The sequence below is a fragment of the Artemia franciscana genome, chromosome 1, assembly GCF_032884065.1.
Source record: "Artemia franciscana chromosome 1, ASM3288406v1, whole genome shotgun sequence".
Taxonomy (NCBI): domain Eukaryota; kingdom Metazoa; phylum Arthropoda; class Branchiopoda; order Anostraca; family Artemiidae; genus Artemia; species Artemia franciscana.
The window spans coordinates 16,777,637-16,801,321 of NC_088863.1; the positions used below are offsets into that span (position 1 = coordinate 16,777,637).

Here is a 23,685-nt window from a genome sequence, read left to right on the forward strand (position 1 = left end):
TAAAAAGGTATCATCCCTATTTTGAACCGTTTTACTTTCGTCATGGAAAGGCAGTGTGGTCTTCGAAGTTAACTATAGCCACATAGGGATGCACCTATCTTGATGTTTAAAGCAGCCATGCCAGTATCATCCACACCTACTCTTTTGTTAGCCCCCACTCCATTGTGTATTATTCAGTCACCAAATTCTAATATTCATCTGAATAGTTTGAATCGCGTCATATTTCCCATTACCGTTCGCATTTCTTAGCAAAATATCTTTTCACGATCATGGACGGAAGCCCCGAGACTTCCGGAATCTGGCAATAAACGACATCATATTTATCAGACGTTTCTTCCAAAGGCCGTAGACAGTTTTATATTACGCTGTTTCGCACATTAAAAACAAGAAAGGGTTAACCGCAAAACAGTTCAAACCGATATCAACGAACACTTTATGTGAATAGAAGCCATATATAAACAAAAACAGACATGTTCTATTGGCAGCTGCTTATTGTCCAAAATAAGCAATACCTAAAATCTGTGTCTTTTCCTCACATATCTGAAAATCGCGCTAAAGAATCACATTAAAAGTTCCAGACCATAATCCCTCTATGGAGCTTATTTGAAATGCTTCATCTGCGTTAAGCAGAAGCTTTCACGTGAAAATAGGCTAAGAAAACTGCTACACAATGTAAAATAAATGTCCGTGTGCTTCTCTGTAAGCAAGTCTCTAGCACCGCCTGTTTCTGCAGTAAATTCCTATTCCGGCTTCCCGAGTTAACCCTAAAAAAGGGCTCCGAGAAAGATTAGTATAGCTTGAACACATTCCATATCCATTTTCTTGCACAAAAAATGTTTCAATATAAGGACGCTCAATATTTGGGACAGAACAACCGCTGCCTCATACACAGGACTACTTTTGTATCCGAAAAACCGGCAGCTGCTCAGCTAAATGAATTGCTAATTATTTCTTATTTGAAAATCCAAAGTAAAGGTCTAGTAATTTTGTCCGTTTTATTTGTCATTTCTGGGAATTCCAGTTCTACAACAATTTTTTATTCTTTCTCCCTACCTGAAAATATTAATACTCCTTCATTTTAGTACTTAATTCGCCTTAATTACGTAAAACTATATTGTCTCGGAAGGCGATAACTACACATCTAGGGAAAAATATATTTTTCAGCTCTGTTTGACGATAATATTTACCCATAATTAGTTAATCGGATAAGTTTTTGACAGATAGCCTATGCGTTTAGTGTCCAAATTTCAGAAGGTTCACCTCCCTAACTATTACGAGTATAATTATTCAAACAACAAGTACACGAGGAGGCTGCGACTCTGAAGCACTAAAAAAAGAGGCACCGCTAAAGACTGATTTAATGCTTTTGCTGCACTAAATTGACTGAAGCTTGCATCTTGCTGTTCAAGATCACTTTCGCCAACCAGAGATTCTTCCAGAGCTTTCTGCAAGCCACCTGGCCGAAGCCATTTTGGAATGTCAAACAGGGTTGTCTTTTACACTTTCTTTAACTTAATCTTCACCTCAGTTCAGTTTTTAGTTCTTTGGAATGATGCTTTTGCAAGTGAGTAGCTCGATAATCTGAGTTGAATTCAAAATATCTCTCATCTTTCTTTCTTTCCTTACAAACTTCACAAACAAGCTTCTTCCTAGTTCTGGCTCTTTTTCCTTGTCCTCCGGACATTTTCCCTTATCGAAGCGCAGCACAATACAATATACCAAACTTTCGTGTCTTATAGTTCTAGACCCAATGTCGCACTAATTCAAAATCACACTTACTTTGACATTTTGGAACTTGATACAACTGGCGGCATTATTTGAGCTTCCCTCTTTCACAATAAACCGGTTTGGTTTCTTAGCCAAATAGCATTTCCTCTCTTTTAAATTCACATCGAGAATTTGCTTAGGGTTGCATATGGGATCGGAAAATATTCTCTTTAAAAAGTCGTATAAGGACGAATATACTTAATGTATTATTTACCGCAAGATCTTCGGCTGCATCGGTTTCATCCCTGATGCTGTACTTCTGACATTCCAAATTCCTGCAATTTCTGTTCAGCTGTTTTTTTTACGTTTAAACAGAGATGGCTACTGGGATTCGCCCGACTTTTATTATGTGTTTGTTGGCGCTAATAGTGCGAAGATATGTATCTTTTCTTATATGCTTTCCCGATGAAAGTTGACAGAATTAGCTTCATTCTGTGTTTGCTTGTGGCGGTCTGTGCCGACAGACCCATAAACTTTCGAGCATTGTCTGAATAAAGTTGACAAACTTTTGTTTCTTATATGCTTTTAATATGTGTTTGTTGGCGCTCTGTGACAAATAAACGACAGACAATTAAACTTTCGATGCCTGCCCGACGAAAGCTTACAGAATTAGCTTTTTTATGTGTTTGTTGGCGCTCTGTGCCGACGGACTATTTAACTTTCGAGGGTTGCCCGACAAAATTTGACAAACTTTTTTTTTTTGCATGCTTTAATGAATTTGCTTCAAGCTGTGTTTGTTGACGCTCTGTGCCGACAGACAAGTAAAATTTCGAGCACTGCCCGACAAAAGCTCACAGAATTAGTCTTTTTATGTGTTTGTTGGCGCTCTGTGCCGAAGGACTAGTAAACTTTCGAGTGTTGCCCGACGAAAGCTGACAGAATTAGCTTTTTTATGTGTTTGTTGGCGCTCTGTGTCGACGGACTAGTATACTTTCGAGCGTTACCCAACTAACGCTTACAGAAATGGCTTTTTTACGTGTTTTTTGCCGTTCTGTGCCAAGGGACGAGTGAACTTTCGAGCATTGCCCGGTGGAAGCTGATAATTTTTCGTTTATTATGTGCTTGTCGGCACTACATGACGACAACCTATTGAACTTTCGTTGGGCTTCACCCGACGAAAGTGTATTCTTAAGACCCTGAGGGGGAAGACCACATGCTAGGGAGGAAACCTCATGCTATCTACATAAACTAGATAGATAAGTGAACAAAAGACCGACCCCTGTAGCACACCACAAGACACTTCATAAGAAGAAGAAAACACGTAATCAATCATCACTTTAATAGACCTCCTGCGTAAATAACTTTCAAATCACTTCAGACAAACTCCTTTAATACCAAAGCATTCTAATTTCTGCAATAAAATGCTAAAATCGACTGTGTCAAATGCTTTCTTAAAATCAAAAATACTACCAGGGGGATCTCACCTTTTTCAAAACAATTATTTATAAAATCAACAAGATGAATGACAGCATGACTTATTCAATGACCCTTTCTAAACCCGAATTTGGCGTGACTGAGTAGGCCAAGTTTCGCGAGATAGTCGAATAGACGACGACGAATTACTTTTTTCTAAAATTTGTGAAAATAAAGGCAGCATCTAAATCGGTTTCCAATTACCGGCATCTGACCTGGTACCCCCTTCATAAAGCGGAATAATTTTAGCTTGCTTCAGTCCTTCTGGAAAGGTCCCTGTTTTCAGAGAAAGGTTGATAATATGTAGGATAAATGGTAGTATATACGTCCTAATAGCTTTAAAAATTTTGAGATCCACGCCTTCTACCCCAGCATTCGATTTTATGTTTTCCACTATCTTAATCACTTCATCATTTGTACACTTTTCAAACTGGAACCCGACACTGTCACCACCAGAATCCTTGAATTCCTCAGTGAGAACATTTTCCCTGTCACATCTTGCACTCTCTTGATATCAATGCAATCAATACAAGGCGACTGACTGTTTTTCTGATTTCCCTCGAACTCAATGGTAACTTTCCATGTACTTTTGTATCTCCCTTACTATCAAAAAATCTCTCCTTAAAGTACTTCTTCTTTGTTATGCCTTCTCATACTATTCACCTTATTTCTCAGTGCCTTGAATTCTGTAAAGTCTGCGTCATCCTGACTATTATTACATAGCTCAAATAACAAGTTTCTATTGTTTATCATATCTATTATTTCCTTGGTAATTCAGGGCTTGCGGGGATCGTCCTTCTTTTGCTTTACAAGTCGTAAGGGACATGTATTCTCATAAATCGGTTGAAAAATTGACATTGGTCCCACGCTATAGAAAAATCACCTGAGTCCCACTTAAGGGAAACTCAACTCAATGACTAAGTTATTCAAATTCTACGGTTTAATGATCCAACGACCACCCTTTTCATTTCGCCATTTCCTACATAGTCACTCAGAACCCCATAGATTTTCATCTCTCGAATTCATCGTATGACTTACAGAATCTTCTCTGGCACCTTAGTAATCATTTTCTGTTTTTTAAGTTAATCATTTTCTGTGTTTATAACCGGTAGTGCCCATCGTTTTATCATTTCAACGTTAATCCACTCGCTGCCCATTGTTCCAAACTCGTTTCGAATTCTCAAAGACCTGTTAACACTTTCCAAACATCAGTACCAATCTTTGGTAGTACTTTGCACATAGTGTGTTTCGCCTAATTCAATTTTCCCATCTATTTTACCCTGAAATTTTCAACCATTGTGCTCTCAATCGTTACTGTGATGTTAATGGTGCGTCTTTTTTACCATCTGCCTGCACTTAGATTGTTTTGATTTAGTTGAATATCCTCGTAAAGTTTCTTGAAGATAGAACTATTTACTGATAACCCTTTGGGGACACAAGATAAAATCTAACCCCTCCTCTTTTCAAGTAATAAACCCAATAATAAAAAATGCACAAGTTTTAAAATATACAGTCCTTGCCAAAGCGACTGAGGGAGGGTCATATCACCCCGTTAGGCATAGTTATAAAGCTTTTCAACTGTTCCAAACAAAATGGCTATCTCAAAATTTTTACATGGCTTTTGGGGGATGGCATTAAAAAGAGCGTAGGAGTGCAATGTTTGCCCTCCGACCCTTTTTAATCGTAAAGAATACTTAAACTTTCATTTTCCAATCAAATGAACACCTTCAAAATTTCTTCCACACTACCTTCCAAATGAAGTGCCTCTATGGGAAAAAAGATTTAAGGCTTATGGATCTCTACTAGAGATTAAAAAATAGTTTTTTTTAACGGAAACTAAGGAGCGACATTAAAACTTAAAACGAACAGAAATTACTCCGTATGTGAAAGAGACTCTTACTCTCAAGTCTTCTTTTTAAAACAGTAAAAAACATTAGCGTAAAGAGTGGGGCGTTGAGGAAGGAACAGCCCCTTTCACATACAGAGTAATTTCTCTTCGTTTTAAGTTCTAATGTTACTCCTTACTTTCAGTTAAAAAACTAGTTATTTTAATTTCTGAACGTTTTTGAATTAATACATGTGTTGAATTTGGCTCTGCGCACATGAATAATTGAAACGAAATTTGCATATTAATTTATTTTTTGGCTAAATGGCTCTCTCATAGTTTTGATTGGAGGATTTTGTTAAGTTACGTAACGAACTTCTATATTCGTAGGTTTTTACTACGTGTATGAGGGGGCTCGCCTTCTCGTCATTGCCTCGTTGTTTACAAGTTTAAAATTTCTCCCAATTCCTTAAGAATGACCCCTGAATCGCAAAGGTCGTAGAATAACAAATCGAAATTACTAACAATAGCGTAAAGAGCGAGGTAATAGGAGGGATGAACCCCTCATATGCGTAATAATTTCTGTTCGTTTTTAAGTTTTAATGCTGCTCCTTACTTTCATTTGAAAAACTTTTCATAATTATTTTTTCAATTTGTTTTTTAAATGCTAGAAAATCCTGCGCCCCCTTCATGGATATTTTCTTCCCCCATGACAAATTCCTCCATGGAAAGTTCCCCCACATAACTCTCTCCGCTCAAACCCTCCCCCAACCAAAAAAAATCCTCTGAAAACGTCTATATACTTCCTAATAACCCTACTATATGTAAACAGTGGTAAAAGTTTGTAACTTGCAGCCTCTCCCACGAGGACTGTGGGGAGTAAGTCGTCTCCAAAGACATAGTTATTAGGTTTTTCGACTATGGTGAATAAGATAGCTATCTCAGAATTTTGATCCGGTGACTTCGGAAAAAAATGAGCGTGGGAGTGGGCCTAGGTACCCCCCGATTTTTGGTCACTTAAAAAGGGCACTAAAACTTTTAATTTCCTCGAGAATGAGCCCTTTCACGACATTCTAGGACCACTGGATCGATACGATGACCACTGAATGCTTACTACAGTTCGTTACCACGGACTGTTTGATGCAGGAGCGTTGCTTCTGAAAGCATTAATAGAGGGTGTTTTTGTTTGGAAAATTTGTTTTCTGCTTTGGATACTTATTGTGCATTCGCCTATTAATGCAGAACAAGTGAGCAAATGTTCAGTTCACCTGAAATGACCCCCGTCCTTTTGCACATACAATGAAGTTACATATTAAGTTGTTTCAATGAGGAAAGTCACGTGTAACACCCTAAACTAAGGATGTTGATTTTTCTACAATGATAACTTGTAGTTAAACGCAAATTGATGTTGCTGTTGATATTACAAGAGAATATTCGCAACCATCAATCGTCATATCGTCAAAACCGTCATTAAACGTCACAGGCTACCAGAAAGTAGGTCAATATCTAATCTCTTATCTTGAATGAGAGATCTCATCCTAGGTCATATGTTATGTGAGGCAATTTTGCATAGGAATGTTGCATTTGACACTGCTCTATTCACCATGATTGCTTTCTTTTCGGAAAGAATATTAGAGAATCCAACTCCCTTAAAACTATGTACATAGAGTATCAGTTTCAGAAGCCTTACTGCCATGGGGTGCCACGTTCATGCCTAAATCATAATTTGAAAACGCTCCAAAACATGCACATTACACATGTTTTATGACTTATGTTATAGAGTCCGTATTAAATGAACGGTATTATATAGAATACAAATTAGCGCATTCACAGTAAAATAGTTTTGTAGAATTTATACTATTTATTGAAATGAGCGAGTTCTAGGGAAGGTAGAATTTCATATTTCATGACTCTTGGTCTTCGTGAATATCTTTGGTCCATGACTTTATGATTGGTAGTAGGGGTGGAGGGTAATAGACCCCTCCTGTGGCAATAATATTTCTATTTAGCATAAAATATCACATTCACATGCTTCCCGGCAGTTGGAGAGCCCTATTGTGGACGGATCAACTTACGTGGCGGGTCAAACGTAGAATTTTACAAAATAACCGAGAAATAAAGTCAAGGATTCATTTTTTCCCACAGGATGGTCATATCAAACCATTAGTCACAGTTCATTCTGTTGGAAATGATTGGGATGATTAACTAAAAAGATTGTACCAAAGCAATGTGACGTTAGTTGCCAAATAGTATCTAACTACTACTTTCGTCCCAGGACGGTCAAGCTGTCATCAATTGAAAATTATGAGATAGCTATTAGATTTAAGATTAATTAAACATTGTACACTATGCTTCCCTGTTTCAGCGGCATCAAAGCCATGTGGTTACAAATTTGTTCCTGAAGAGTCGCTTAGTTCATACAAAATAAACGGTTAATATAGACGCCTGTTTTAAAGCTTCGTTTAACCAAGCTGATTCAGATTATGTTTGATAAAATTGTATACAACAACGTACAATATTGTATCAGCTACTATAGAGGAGAGTCGATGGTTCTTTGCATAGGGAGGAGGGTGCGTGGTGCATCAAAAGTATATTTTTACAAAAATATTTTCTAACTTTCATTCAACATTTAGGTAAATGTAGAAGATGGTCTGGAGAAAGGGGTAAGTAAATTTTTTCTTTAACTCCCTTTCATTTGAATTAACCCTAACTACAGGTGTTGCGGGATCGTAGAACCCTTCTTATTGCGCAATATTTCACCCTTTGTAAGATTTCTTTGTAACCCTTTACTCTTTATGCTAAAGTCTGACTGTGTCCCAATTCTTTAAGAACGATTATTGAAACAACGCGCTTTTTTAATGCACTAAAAATTTAGCTGAATCAGCGAGGGTTTGAGAAGGGGAAGTCTTCCTTGCCTACAAAATAATTTCCGTTCGTTCTTACATTTAGTGTTGCTCCTTACTCTTAATTTGAAAAAATATTTGAATTATTAATTTGAATAACTGCATAAATAAGGAATATTTTCTTATGAATGAGAATAGAAAGGACAGTTAGACACTCAAATTATTTTAAATGAATTATCGGAATAAACTTGAGCGTTTATTTTTTTTAAAGTAGAGTATTTGCTAAAAATACAGTCTTTCTTTCTTTATTTCTATTTATTTCCTGTAATTTCCAGATTTTCTGTTTCAGATTTCAATCTATTTTACTGTTTAATATAAAAAAAAATTAACTGAAATTTAACAGCTGCATCGAAACTCAAAACGAACAAAAACTATTCCATATATGAAAGGGTTGTCTCCCTTGTCAATATCTTGCTCTTTACACTAAGGCTTCAAGCACTTTAAAAAAGAGCTTGCAATATTAATTAAACGACCCTTGTATTTCAGGAGTCGTTCTTATAAAATCGGGACAAATAGTCAAACCTTAGAGTAAAGAGGATTCAGGGGAGGGGGATTATACACAGAATAATTTCTCTTCATTCTTTGAATATCTTCATTCCTTTTGAGTTTTAATGTATCTTCTCGTTTTCAAATAAAAAACCTTGTTTTTTTATTTAGTTTCAGATCGTTTTTCAAACTGTGCCGGTAAATCTGGGTCACCCTCCGGGAGAAACTCCCTCCCCTTACGGGAAAATACTCCGTGAAGATTTCCTCTCACTTAAAATACACTCTCCCATCTGTAAAATTCCCTCTGAACAATTCCATTCTCTCCGAAAATCCCCCTGCCCCATAATTTTTTTTGCGGATGATTCAGCCTTAAAAATTCTCCTTAGCATACATTATTTGAATAAGACTTTAATTTGCAGTAATTTTCCTGATCTCTCTTGAAATTTTCACTTCTGTGGAAATTTTTTCCTTTGAATTCCAAATTCCCTGAAAATAGTGCAAGGATGATTCTCCCAAAATACCTCCAAATGTAAAATTGTGCTGGCGAAGAGAAAGTAAGACAAATTAAAGGATACATCTATGAGATATTCCTTCAAATCCTCCCAGTGTAAGATTTCTCCTTGAGGGTTTACCCTTGAAAATTTCTCTCCGCGAGGAAAATTATCCCGTGGAAGATTCCCCTTGCAGAAAATTCATCCCCCCTTTCGTAAAATGTCTGTATATTCAGTAATAACAAACATCATTCGTAAGCAAAGAGAAAATTTCTTGGCTTACAAACCTTTTCATGGGGGGTCAGGGATGTAGGGAGCCAGTAACAATGACATTGTTACTGGACTTTTCAACTATGGTGAACAAAATATCAATCTCAAAGTTCTTGTTGGACGGTATTGAGGAAAAGATTGGGGGGGGGGGGTGTGAGTCGGAGGCTAATTGTCCTCCAATCTTTTTGATTAATTAAAATAGCACTAAAACTTTTGATTTCTTTTCTAATGAGCCCTTTTACGATATTCTAGGACTATTAATTTGATGCAATCACCCTTAGGGAAAAAAACAAACAAATAAACACGCATCTGTGATCTATCTTCTAGGAAAAATACAAAATTTCACTTTTTGCAGATAGCAGCTTGAAGCTGATGATGACATTTTCATTAATATTCTATGACTTTTAGGGAGCGTTTCCCCCTTTTTTAAAAATCAGGCAAATTTTCTCGGGCATTTAGCTTTTGATAGGTAATACTAAACTTAATGAATCTTATATATTTGGAATTAGCATAATAAGCTACTTCTTTTGATGTATCTATAAATATTTTTTTTATATATATTTCGGTTGCCATTGAGCTGCGTCGTGCTTTACGTACAGTTCGTTATCACGAACTGTTTGATAAAAAAAAAGCTGGGAAGCTCGAAAAAAACAAGTTTGTTGTGGATATAAGATTTTCATACGTAACGTGGAATGTGAGAGGCAGAAGTGTCAAAATTTTAAATAGTATTTGAAAAACAGAAAAATGGGGGATAATCGTCTTTTCAAGCAAGGGTAGAAACATTAAGCAAGTGTATTATTCTATGCATGTTTAGATATAAATCTTCGTGTAAAAATGATAATTTTTATCGATTACAATTTGCTTCGTGTTTAATAAACAACCCTCACAGGCTCAAATTGATGGTGACTAGAATATAGATGATCGCCTAAGGACAACTAAGAATGGACGTTAAGAGCTTCTATTGTGCCTACAACAGCCCAAAATTAGCTTTGAAAGCCATAAAAAGGCGAAACCCAGTGGCTATTTTTTTTTTTTTTTTTACGACAGATGTTTCTTCTAAGAATACACAGAGAAAATAAATCCAAGAAAATAAAAATAAAATATATCATGCTGTTATATATACATATATATATATATATATATATATATATATATATATATATATATATATATATATATATATATATATATATATATATATATATATATATATATATATATATATATATATATATATTATATATATATATATATATATATATATATATATATATATATATATATATATATATATATTTATATATATATATATATATATATATATATATATATATATATATATATATATATATATATATATATATATATATATATATATATATATATATATATATATATATATATGTATATATATATATATATATGTTGTTGTTAAATGTATTGATGGTTTTATGGACCATCCTTCTTTTACTTGTCCTACTAAACGTAAAAAACGATCGAGAGGACATAGGAAAAATAATAGAAAAAATGAATTAGATGTACATATGCTTTCTATAGATCTATGCCAGCTACTTGAATCTAGGGGTATGATTTCTGTAATAAAGTGTCTAAATAATTTATCCAAGAGGAATTTAATCAAACTTTTCTGGATTGTTAAGAATAATACAGCTCTTGATTATAATTTTAAAGTAATATGTGATACAATTTGCATTCTAACTAAAAGGAAATTTATTTCAAAAAAGAAAAAGTTCGATAAGATTAGTAATAAGGATAACAGATTATATTTACCTATTAATTTTACTTGTATGCAGATTGAAGATATTAATTTACCAGAAATTTTAAATCAGCGGCATGTGAAACAGGCCCTTCCTAGTAATTTAAATTATAATGATAGTCCAGTTTTAACTGATAAATTTTCAAAAACTATTGGGCAAATTATTTTTAATTATAATTTAATACTAAAAAAACTAGATAGCGATATAAATTGGAAACCGGTTTGTAATTGTAAGCAACTTGGCCCATTTGTAAATCCCACTTACAAACATGTTATAACAGGGGACTTGTCAATAATAAAGCATGATGATCTTCAAATTATAATGAATAAAGGGGCTAATTTCCGTCTTTCTCATCATCTGAAACCATCGAGTGTTCTTGATGGCTTGGAAAATGATTTTGATTTATTTATTGATAAGTGGTGTAAAAAAGAGAATAAAAATAAAGAGAGTTTTCAAAGTTGGAAGAATTTAGTTATTAGTAGAGTAAGAACTAAAATATATTCTAACGTAAAAAATAGTAACACTAAATCATTATTTTATAATGCGAAGATTAAACAAGCAATTGCTAATCTAAAGAATGAATTTGTAATTGTGCCAGTGGATAAAGCTAATAATAATTTTGCCATAATTTGTCAGAAGCTGTATTGTGATATCTTAAAAAGGGAGTTATGCACAACTAATGTTTATGAAAAGGTAAATATAGAGGATGAGAATTTAATTGAAAAGAATGAAGAAATACTTTTTAAAAATTTTAATATTAAAATAAATGACAATGATAAAAAGTTCCCTTTCCTATATTGGACTGTAAAATTTCATAAGAATCCCCCTAAACCACGGTTTATTGCTGGAGCAGCTAAATGTCCAACCCGCATTGCTGCTACTGACCTCTCTTTAATTTTAAAGGAAATTGTAAATAAACTTAAAACCTATTGTTCTGGTATTAAAAAAGTTTCGAATTTTAATCCATATTGGAGTGTTAATAATTCACTGCAGGTGATAGATTCTTTAACAATGGTTTCAGCTAAAAGAATTGAGTCTTTCGATTTTGCGACAATGTATACTAATTTATCACTTAATTTAGTGTTTGATAATTTTAAAACTGTTATAAAGAAATCTTTCCTCTTATCTAGTAAAAGGTTCTTAAAAATAGACAGTTATAATAAAAAAGCCATATGGACAAACTGCTTTAATACTACAGTTAACTTGAGATGTTACTGCTTGGATATGATTTTTGAGTTATTGGAATTTGTTTTATACAATACTTATATAAGATTTGGGGGTGATTTGTACAAGCAAATAATGGGAATTCCTATGGGGGGGGGGAATGCCAGCCCATTTATAGCTGACTTGTTTTTAAGTCAACTAGAATACAAATATATGATGGATAAGAATAATCCAATTAATTTAAAACATGCTTTGTCAAATAATAAAATTTATTTAGATGATATTTTGGTCTTAAATTGTAAGGATTTCATTGATATTTTTAAAAATATATATCCATCAGAGCTTATTCTTGAGCCTAGTCATGGCGCTGGTCATGAAGATCATTTCTTAGATTTAAATATTAATATTTGTGATAATAATAAATTAAGTTTTAAAATGTATAATAAAACGGATGATTTTGATTTTGAAGTGATTAGTTTCCCATTCCCTGAAAGTAATATACACTCAAATATCACATATTCAGCGTTTCTGAATATGAACATACTGTGAACCTCACAGTTACTTCGTTATGCAAGGATTTGTAGTAATTATATTGATTTTAAAAATAGATGTAAAATCTTAAGCCAAAAATTGATATCAAGAGGTTTTTCTGCAAATAAATTAACTTGGCAATTTAAAAAATTTATTTTTCATCATAACGAACTTTTAAATAAATATCAAAAGAATTATCTAGAAATACTTAAAGAAATTTTTAACTAATTTCGGAGGTTCGAGAAATGTTGTCACAGCGCCATTTATTTTGAATTGTGTTTCTAATTGAGCGGATTTTCTTTTAAAAATTAGCCACATGGTAAAGATGAATTCTATAATTGTTTAGTTCATTCAGGTTTTTTGCAATGTGTTAATATTTGTGATTTGGTAAAATTTATAATATTTAGTTTACCTATTGTTGCTAAAGGGAGGGATATATTAACAGGATAAGCTTGTTTTGGTTTTACTTGGTTGTTTTACATTTGCTGTTTTTTTTTTTCATAGGCATGTATTTTGGGGGTGATACCTGACGCGGGGACGCCATGAGTATTCTATGGTAGCCTAAACACTGTGCTGGGTAGAGAATTTAGAGTGGCGAAACCCTATATAGGCCAGTGTATTCTCCTGATGAGCCCTTATGTTGGGTGTTGCCTCTGAATTATTTGTCTATATTATTTTTTCTATTGTTCGGTAAATGACGACTTATACTTATTGACGACATGACTGCCTGTCCATGGATTATTCTTTATGGTTGATTGTGTGTGGCTATGCTGTTTGACCTATGTGATTGTATGGATGAGTAGGGTTAAGGCCTCATTCAAGTGCTGGTCTATATTAATCACTAATTTAGGAAAACAGTCTTCCTTTTCTCCTTCTATCTCTTTTTTTTGTGTTTGTGCTGTAGCATTGGTGATTTCTCTTTTCATATATATATATATATATATATATATATATATATATATATATATATATATATATATATATATATATATATATATATATATATATATATATATATACCACTTTAAGTATTATATCTATTTTATTGTTATTCAAGAGAAAATTTTTATTTTTGAATATATTAAAAAATCTAAAAATGACTCCTTTTGTCTTGTTATGAAATTTTCATTAGAATTTTACCTGTAAGCGCAAAAACATTGTGTTAATAGAATTAAACCCTTAATACTTCTTATTTTATTTTTATTTTGAAAATTTAATGGATAAATGCATCATTTGGACCCCAGCCGTTATGATGTGAACAGTCAAGTTGCGAGGAATAGAGAAAATTTTGTTTGCCCTGTTTTAATCAAAGGTTGAAAAAAAAACAATGAATGCAAAATTAGATAGGATAGCCAAGAGATTTTGGAAGTTCCAAAGGGATATTTTTCTTCCAAAGAGGATGTCAATATTTTTACGTGATAAATGACTATTTAACGGTATTTTTAATTGTCTTTATTGATACCTTTTAAATAAATAAAAAAAAGAATATTTGTTTGTTTAAACTTTTGTTTTTTCTTAGAAAAGGGTTTTTCATATGGTCAAATTGTTAGTAGTGCAAACTATCTTCTTATCGGAACTTTCAGTTGTTTAGTCTTTGGTGTTATTACGTAGCCTTTTAAGTCGGTCATTTCAAGTTAACCCATATGTCTTATCGTTTTATTTTAATTACTTATTCAAAAATAGCAGCTAACAGCTATTTGAGAAGTGTCTTGTTCTATATGCTCCTTGTTCATGATGCCTCTTCCCTCATATCGATTTGGAATGGTATACTAATTAATCGTGTTTGAATTGCAGCTTTTGGTGGCTTTCTTTGACGTAGTTCTAAAGGGCAAAATGATCAATCCAAAATTGATATGAATGAGATTAATCTTTAATCTAAGCTTCTAATTATGCGTAATCTACAAGAAAATGTAATAAATGATTGAAAATAAAACCCATTAGTAAATATATAGAAATAAATATCTAGAAATTTTATGGTTTAAAATTAGGATATACTCAATCTGTAACTTGTCTTGGTTTTCTGTTGCGAAAAATGAAGCAATTTGAACATGTAGCAACACTGAATGAGAACATGCAGGGAATAGCATCCTCCGACGAGAACATAAAGTTTAGATAGGATGTTTATAAAAAATAAAATAATAATAACTATCACAAGCCTGACTGGGCCTAATCCGTTTTTCAAAGTCAAGCGAAATATAATAAAGTGAAGTTAATTTCAATGAATATCACTTAGAAACCATAATTGCGCCAAATAATAGAATGGAATATTATTTAGACTATATTAAAATAATTTTCCACTTAATAGAGTTTGAATTCAGCGTTTTTACCCCTAGAAAATTAAAAATGGAGAGATATTCGCATGGTAATGTGTGGTTTTACACAGGCACGTACGTAGGAATTTTTTTCGGGGGCCCAAAACCTTCAAAACAGCAGATATAATGTAACAGTGTTTTATTTAGTAACTAAATAAAGGCAAAAAGCACGTATGTCGGAAAATACAGATTAACTTTATCTATACTTTAAATCGTAACCTTCGAACAGAGCTAATAGCAAATTTCTCCAAAATTTCATCGACTGATGCGAGAACATCTCTGTGGACATTCAACGGTGCCAAGCCATTCAGTCGGTCTTCACTCATCTGACTGCGAAGATACCTTTTGATCCTTTCATCGAAGAAAATGATCTCTCAACACATGCTGTAGACGTGGGAATGACACAAAAGATGCTCAGTAACTTGTGAATATTCGGAAATATTCCACGTTCGTACTCAGCCAAGCTCTGCACTGCTGTCTTCGGGAAAAGACTGGGTACTACTTTCAGCCACTTAGCTCGCCATAGTTCAAGCTCAGCCATCACAGCGGAGTCTGAACTCGTTAGATCTGAGGCATATAATTTGATCAGTTTTTTAAGATCGCTGCTAGGCTGTTTCACAACGAAAGATGGCAGTATTCCGCTGAGGCCTTTCAGCGTGACCTTGTGTTTTGTGAATCGAGATTCAAGTGATTGTATTAGCTGATCTACAAATGGGAGGAAAATGGAGACGCGATAGTAAAATTCTATATGTTTCTCTGCCGGGATATTACTTGGGATTTTGACAAGGTTCCTCTTTCGTGGCATGACAAGAGTAACTTCTAGTTCTCTGCATAGCCTAGTTGCTTCCAGAAACAGCTGATGAAACCTTCCCTCGGCACTATTTTGGATTTCTTTGAACATTTCTGTTACACTTTCGACGCACTGAATGCACATAACCATATCTATGTTTTCAGACTGCAGCAGCTTAGATAGATTCAATGTATACCCAAGAAAAAAATCCATCACAATGAGGGTCACTATGTAGTCCAAGCTCAGGATGTTGTTGAGCAGACTTCTGGCTTTCGACAACGTTACCGAGTCCCCATCCGTCTCTATCTCCTCTAGGGCCTTAAAGATAGGCACAATCAACTGTTTTGAGATCTGAATAGCATCATGTCTTTCGACCCACCTAGTTTCGCACAAGCCTTTAAGATCAAGTGCAGTATAAGTTTTTAGGATAGCGCTTCGCTTTGCACTAAAGTGGAAGAAATTAACTCTCCCCCACTCTTCCCTACTTCAAAGACGGTAAAAAGTTAGACAGAAAATGGGTTAATAATTGGGCAGTGACTTGACCTGATAATTCCATGCACATTTTTAATAAATGTCCTAATTTTGCCAGAAATACCAAGAAGAAATCTGCCAGAAATTTGCCAGAAATCCCCCGGGCCCCAGGGGGGGGCCGAAGGCCTCCCCCTGCGTACGTGCCAGGTTTTACACTAACTGAATTTTTTATTTTAGTAATATAATCTTTTTTAATCTCCACTCGGGGTAAACTTGTCCATGCACGATAAACTTGACAATGTTCACCACTAAGGAGCCATTAAAACTGATATAGAAGTGTAAGTACTAAGCAAAGAGTAAGGGTAAATTATAAGAGTCGGAACTGGCTATAGGGACGACGGTAAAAAAATATCAAGGCCATCTAGCTTCTGGCAACACTTGGTATTTTGTAAGCCTTGTAATCGTTTTTCTGTCAGCAACTGAGATGAGACCCTTATTACTACCCTAATTTTACCAAATACACTAGTTAAATTAACTAATGTTATTATTACCCTAAGAAAATGCTTAGTGTCGGCAATCACTACAGGGTGTTGTTAGTATTTTTTTGTCAACACTAACGCAAGTTTTACTCTTGTAAGTTACCCATACTCTTTGGTACTGAATATGATCACTGAATTTATCATTGCAGCTTCTTATTTTTTATTTATGCAAAATGTCAGCTGCCACAAAAGATTTTCTTAAAAAATTTGTCTTTGTTGCTCTTTCTTTGCTTAAGGGGTCATACCAAAGATTTGTCACTGCTGAATTGTTTCCTAGGCTAAGTGAAAATGTGAAAACCTATTGTATATTGGACGGAAATAAGCTACGAGGGGGACGTCAGTGAGTTCTAAAGGCAAACCCGTAGAATTGAAGGATTTACAATCACCTATGGTGCATAAGATAAACATTATACCTCTTCGTGGTCGCTTTTATCAACTGAGGTTTCTTCTAATAGTCTAGGACCGGTGGATCTGCGTCAAAAAAAAAGAAAACAAGTAAATATGTGCCTACGACCCACCTTCTCGAAATTAAGTTGCAAAATAAGAATGAAGAGTGACAATAGAAATCCAAATGAACAGAAATAATCCCGTTAACGATGGGGACTGATGCGCCCTAAACCCCACCACCTTACAATAAAATTAGAAATTTATTTAACAGGAAGCACTAGGAAAGCAATATAGCCAGCTGGTAATTTTACAAGTATGTAATTTTTCTCAAAATCTCTCCCAGTTCCCTTCCGAAAATGCTTGAACTAAAAATATGTTAATTAAAGTATATGTGAATAAGCACTTGAATTCTCAACTTTATAGTAGAAAATTAATGAAAATATTATCACAAGATTATTCTGTAAGAGTATTCATTCTTAATGCCTAGGAGGGAAAAACTCAGACTTTAGCCTAAATTTATGTTCATTTAAAGATTAATGTCGAGCAATATTCTTTTATTGGAAAAAGGCCATTTTTTATTTAATTTATGTTTGTTTTAACATCACTTCGAGACAATTTCAAGGAGTTTACCGCCAGAATGAAGAGTCTAGTAATTTTTCGTTCTTTTCAATGAGATATCTGTTATGACAGTTTTGACAATGAAATAACTGTTTTTTCAAGATGGGACCAAGGCCTAAAAAGCAAAAAGGAACCCCAACCATTTTCAACTCTTCGAAAGGGAGTTCAAATTTTGGGCTTGATAGAACCCTTTGCGAATATCCTTTGGCCATTGATTTGATTTTGTCAGTAGTTGCGATCATATTATTAGGGTGATATAAGGAAGACATCGTCATACAGCCCGCCAATTCTGTAGAATCTGATTGGATGACCTAATCTGTTCAATTCGAAGTGTTACAATAAGACTACGCTCAGTGCTGTATCCAGAGAGGAGCACTGCCTGGTTTGCCCCCTCCCCCCGGAATCTCTGTGCAATTCGTAAGAAAGTAACAATGAAAGATTGTAAAAAAAATGTTGTCGAGTTTTGTAGGTTTTTTGTCCCCCCTCCTTCTCGAAAAAAACCAAAGCCCCCGATTTAAAAAATAAATATCCATCTTTTAAAGTTTATCGGTTAGCCCTTATGCCAAAACTGTGGTATGACAAAACTATGGTAAATTGTGGTACAAGGGAAGGATGGCTATAAAAATTTGGAACTATTCTTGTGTTGTGAGAAGGTTTTGGAGTCTCCACTCCATAATGACTTCCTTTTTCCATCCCTCTCCGTGGCAGGGGAAATCCTTCTTACGTGACCTCAGTGTGAAACTTCCACGAATTCTCCTAACCAAAACTGTGACTACTAAAAGTGCTGCATGGTGTCCTTGAGGAGTGTTAGCCCTCAAAGAAATTATAGCCTAGTAAACAACACCTCATTTGGTCTGATCTCTGATGAATGGATAATTCTTCTGGGTTTCGTTTGCTTTATTGGGCGTTTTTGTGCTGCAAAATCTCTTCCTTACTGAATTATCCATTATGGGCTGCTTCCCAAAAAAGCATAATATTTGTAGGCATGAATTTATACTTAGTCGGAGGTAATAAGCTTGAGATTGTCTGTAAAGGATTTGGTTCTTTTTTATAGAAAGGGAATCACCACGGTTGGGAAACTAAGTTGTGACCATGATGGGCTCAGGATTATAAAAAGCCTCCAATCAACTGGAGGTCCCAGGGACTTCTTGCTGTCTGGTTCTAAGCCGATTGAAGCGCTTTATGTAGACTTTAGAAGGCATTTTAGTCCCCTTCCTGCCCTGTTTCTTGGACCATTGCTTTTCCTATGGAAATAATAGTTTCAAAGATTTAAAGAATACGAAAATTGTAACTTAATGTTACGACGTTAAAAAGCAACTATCGCATCAACATTTTGACTGAGAAATTCAGACACTACAGACAATAATTATAAGGAGTATCAGAAATGCATATTCCAGTGATGGACCCTGGAGCTCAAATATGGTACGGGAGGGAGCCTAGTTGCCTTTTAATCACTGTTTGATCCTGAAAAGGGGGACTAAAACTTACATTTTCTATTTGATTTATGATCCTCCCAAAGTTCTTCACCAACTGGCTCGATGTAATTACCCATGATAAGGAAAAAAAAGCAACAAATAAACACGTGCCAGTGACATCAAAATCCGATTTTTTTTGTATTAAAGCAATTGAAACCCTGTTTAGGGTTCTTTGGCATGTAGAATTTGACGGAGAATATTGTGAAGGTTTGATTATTTTTAGGGATTGGTTTGACATTATAGAGAGTTACTTGTGCAAAAAGTTTTCTGAGTACCTTTAAACTTGTTAAGTTATACATATTTAACACTAGAGTAAAATAGAGATTATTTAAATGTATATTTTGTGTCCAAACTTCCGACTTTTGAGCATCAGTCACTATCGGCACTTGTTGCTCTTTACTTACAGTTAGTTACAGTGAAAACATACAAGTTTTGTTTTTTACAAATTAGGTTAGTAGAATGTTATTATTTACTGGAGTTGAAACTTCACCACTATTTACGCGATACTTACTTCATATTTCCTTGCTATTATTGCTAGTTTTTTCTCTACGATTTGTGTATCTCAAACCTTCTACTTCGACTTCTACAACTAATACTGCTTTCGTCTTCACAACTACTTGGATATCTTCTAATAAATGCAATGTCTTTCAAGTTAGTAATAAAATTAGTTTTTATCAAATGAGTTAAATGTTTTGTCCTACTTCACTTACAGGAAAATCAACGAACTCAATGTGTTTTTTCCCTCCTGATGGAACACGCCTTTGTACTTTCCAAAGTGGCTATTCAAATGCTTCTGAGTAACGTTTATCAACCTCAATTGCCGTGGCAATGGGCTTGGGAACAGTATTTTATTTTTACCCTTTTGATTGCCTGAAGCCAGAGAAATACTAATTCATTGGTGCTCTTGCCTTGCCGAAAAACTTCCAAAAGAGCAGCGCATGATGGAAAACAGGAGCTGTAAAATGAAGTGATCTTGTCTAGGCTAAATTGAAACCTCAAGGCAGTTCACATTCTAGTGCTGCTTAGGATATAAGCAGAATAATGGGAAGCAGTTTCTTTAGCTGGCTTGGAATTGTTGTCCAATTTGCGCTCATCAAATGTAAGTGAGAATCCTCAGATAATTTTAAAGAACAAGGTAGGATCTTTAACATGGTAAAAAGTTTTTATTTTATTTTTGGATACCTTGTGTGTTCAATATTTATACATACAGTATTATTCAACAAAACTTTCGCGTTGTTAAGACAGAACTAGAAATTAATTCCATGGTTAAGGGGATTTTGTGGTACTTTTCACAATTTTCTCAAACATCTCTCAAAACTTCCCTAGCAAAAACTCTTTTCCACCCTAAAACAACCACGTGCGCTATATAACTATTTAAATATCGCTTGCCTTGTCACTGATAAAATCCGGTATCAGTCATAAGATAATTAAACTCACATCGTAGATCTCTTCTATGTTAGCGTCAATTTTTTTTTTGTCACTAATCATTGAAGCCGATTATCTGCATTATTTGATTCTATAAAGATGCAATCGGCCTGTTTTGTCATATACCTAACAATTAGAAAATATGTGTTTTCATATGCATAATCTACATTTTTATTTACACAACAACCGATTTGTGCTTCAGCTTACCAAATACTGTAAACAATTTGACATTGCTTCAGCCTCATTTTATAAAATATTGCACAAACAATTGACAGTGCCGCGTATAGACTTCGGATAAGATGAAATAATTTCAAATAATTCAAAATCAAAGTAAGCAACGTGCTAAAACTTAAAGTAACAACTATTATTTTGTATAAAGAGTTGGCTTCTGCTTCCCATAACTCCTAATTTTTTTAAAGAATAAAACTGATATAGACAGTTTGACATCAGCAAGTTTTTACCGACCGATTATATTTCAAAAAAAATTTGAATCGGAGTTTATATTCAAATACAATTAATTTAAATACAACTAAATAAAATTAATGTAAATACGCTACGACTCTTAATGTAGTAATGCAAATACAATTAAATGAAGCCAGTGACCTTGAAGAATTTGCACAAAATGAAGAATATAAAATAATTCTTGAAGAATTGAGACAAAAAATGAAGGAGTGGAGACCCAGCGGGAGCAGCAGTCCTTTTTATTTTCAAAATAATGTATGCTCACTTTTTATACCTAGAATTGATTTTTCACTCTCTTAAAAAAACTTTTAATGTTAATGTGATTTTCTGGGCTATTTTGCGTTTGTATAAGATGCGTTGCCACTGCATTTAGACCCTTACTCTTTACGCTACAAATTAAATTTTGTACAACATGACTTCGGAATAGAAATGTCTCATTTATAGGGACTATCTTCAAACAATAGCAGGTGTAATTCTCTGTCAAGGGGAGAGGAGTTAGGCCCCCCCCAAAAAAATGATAGTTTGACGCGTAAAAATGTAGCAAAATGATTAAACACGTTTTTGATGCGCTTTAAAAAAAATTGTAACCCCCCCCCTCCCGAAAAAAAATCCTTTTACACTTCCCCCACCCACGAGAAAAAAATTGAATACGACCCTGAGGATGCATAAAAGCCATTTAAGAGGACTGGATCCGCTTTATCGACCTCCTGCTTTTTACATTAAACATCAAATTTTGTGTTAAGAAGTCTTACATTTCTTAGAACTAGCTTTTTTCAATTACAAACTTCTATTTGTCTTTTATAACTACAATTTTTGCAATGAAAAGGAAGCTGTCGTCCCATCAATTTTTATGTTTGCAAGCAAATTATGAACAAATACAACAAAACGAAGGGAGATTAGGCTGTATATTCCCATCCCCCTGATTATTTATTTATTTTGTTTATTTATTTGAAAACCCGTCAATCATACGAAATGAAAAAGACGGAGCACGAACATATAAATATAAGAAAATATATAAGAACATATCAGAAGAGACATAACTAGAAAGAGACTCAACTAATAAAAGGGCAAACAAAAGAGCACTAAAATGAATAAAACGAAAACAGATCTATTGTAAAAGGAGATTATACCAATCGTGATCTATTATTTTAATATTGTGTCTTTTGATTAAATTTTCAACTGCAACATGAGGGTCGGTTATGTGATACTTTTTAATGAGGATTGAGTTTCTGTACCAGGGAGGAAAACGCAGGAGGTATTTAGCAAAACGGAAGAAAAGCGCACGGATTTTAGACAGTTCAGCCTTCGAGAATAGTTTCCAAAATGGTGCCAGGTACAGAATATGAGGTAAAACAGTAGCGTTGTATAGGCTGGCAAGTAGGGGGCGTCTCGTTGACTTCTTATAAATGCAATGAAACAAAATATAAAAATAAACTTGTTCATTTAATTTTTGATTGAATTGCTACTGATCATGGAAATTAATGGTTAAGAGGTCCCATGGGTGTCAATTTAGGTAAGAGGAGTGAAATACTCATCTTATGCCCTAATAATCAATTTTTTCGCCCCTCATACATAGATTTTTAAATCAAATATCTTGGAGGTATTTTCATTAAGAAATACATTTTTTTTTATTGTCATCAACCCCCCCCCCCCCCATCCATAGATTTTGATAGATACATTTTATTTTATTTTTTTCATGAAATGACACCCCTGGGTTTCTGCATTGTGACATATATTTTATAGACTTTAGGTGTGTATGTGCTATTGGACAAATGTACAACCTTTTTATCGTTTAGATTTCACACCAAAGACTATACAGGAAATTTATTTTGAGAACTATTTTTTCTACTCTCTTATCCAGGGATAGATCCAGGCTACAAAGGTGAGCAAACCTCCTCCCTCTCCTAGAAGATGGGACATTACACTAATGACAGAAAGACAGTAGCAGAAAATACCTATGAGGTAGCCGAATTTAGCTCCATACTCTTTGTTTGTGTTGTAACTATGCTTTTTCTCAGATTTTGAATTCAGCTTGCTTGATTTCAACCAAAATAAGATTTTCCTCCCAAATAACAAGAAATTGTCCGTCAGTTTTCCATTTGTCAGGTTCTCATTTAAGCTACACATGAATAGCTCAAATATGCTAGTTAAGGTAATTTTCATAGAAGATTGGGAACTCTCCACTAAATATTCATTCTCTAGAATTCCCCGTAACTAAATTTCTGACTTCATAATTTCGCGTTATATTATACGATTTGAAATTTCCTGAATTTCCATAATGTGGCACTTGAACTTCAACTGAAATCTTGAACTTTTCAGCTTCTTGTTAATAGTGTGGTACTTCTAAAGAGTTTAAATCTTTAGAGACAAAATAGCATGCCAAATCCATTGAGATTATAGAATGAAAATGAACTCATAAAAAAAGGCTACATGAATTTTCACTATTGAGTAGAAGCTGTGTTTTAAGCTGGATTTAATTTTGAAGTAGAATTAAGCGTATTCATTGAGCGATCATTAGATTTATTTTCCGATCTTTTTATTTTTTCTCCTAAGGTATTATTTGAGCATTTAGGGCAAGAAC

General features: G+C 34.2%; 2 protein-coding genes across 3 annotated transcripts in view; one reads left to right on the forward strand and one right to left on the reverse strand.

The window, feature by feature from the left end:
* Nucleotides 1-15,259: 15,259 nt before the first annotated feature.
* LOC136042365 (52 kDa repressor of the inhibitor of the protein kinase-like) lies at nucleotides 15,260-19,294 on the reverse strand. Its single transcript, XM_065727617.1, has 2 exons — nucleotides 19,231-19,294; nucleotides 15,260-16,122 (listed from the first exon to the last, which is right to left on the reverse strand). Exons 1-2 carry the CDS (start codon nucleotides 19,292-19,294, stop codon nucleotides 15,260-15,262), a joined length of 927 nt encoding a protein of 308 aa, XP_065583689.1.
* Nucleotides 19,295-20,111: 817 nt separating this feature from the next.
* Nucleotides 20,112-23,685, forward strand: part of LOC136026354 (cytotoxic and regulatory T-cell molecule-like) — a 45,217-nt gene continuing 41,643 nt past the window's right edge. For both annotated transcript variants that reach the window (XM_065702880.1, XM_065702889.1), the window contains exon 1: nucleotides 20,112-20,316. In XM_065702880.1, coding sequence (XP_065558952.1) covers nucleotides 20,259-20,316 — 58 coding nt within the window. In that variant the 5' untranslated portion in view covers nucleotides 20,112-20,258. The remainder of the gene's footprint in view (nucleotides 20,317-23,685) is intronic.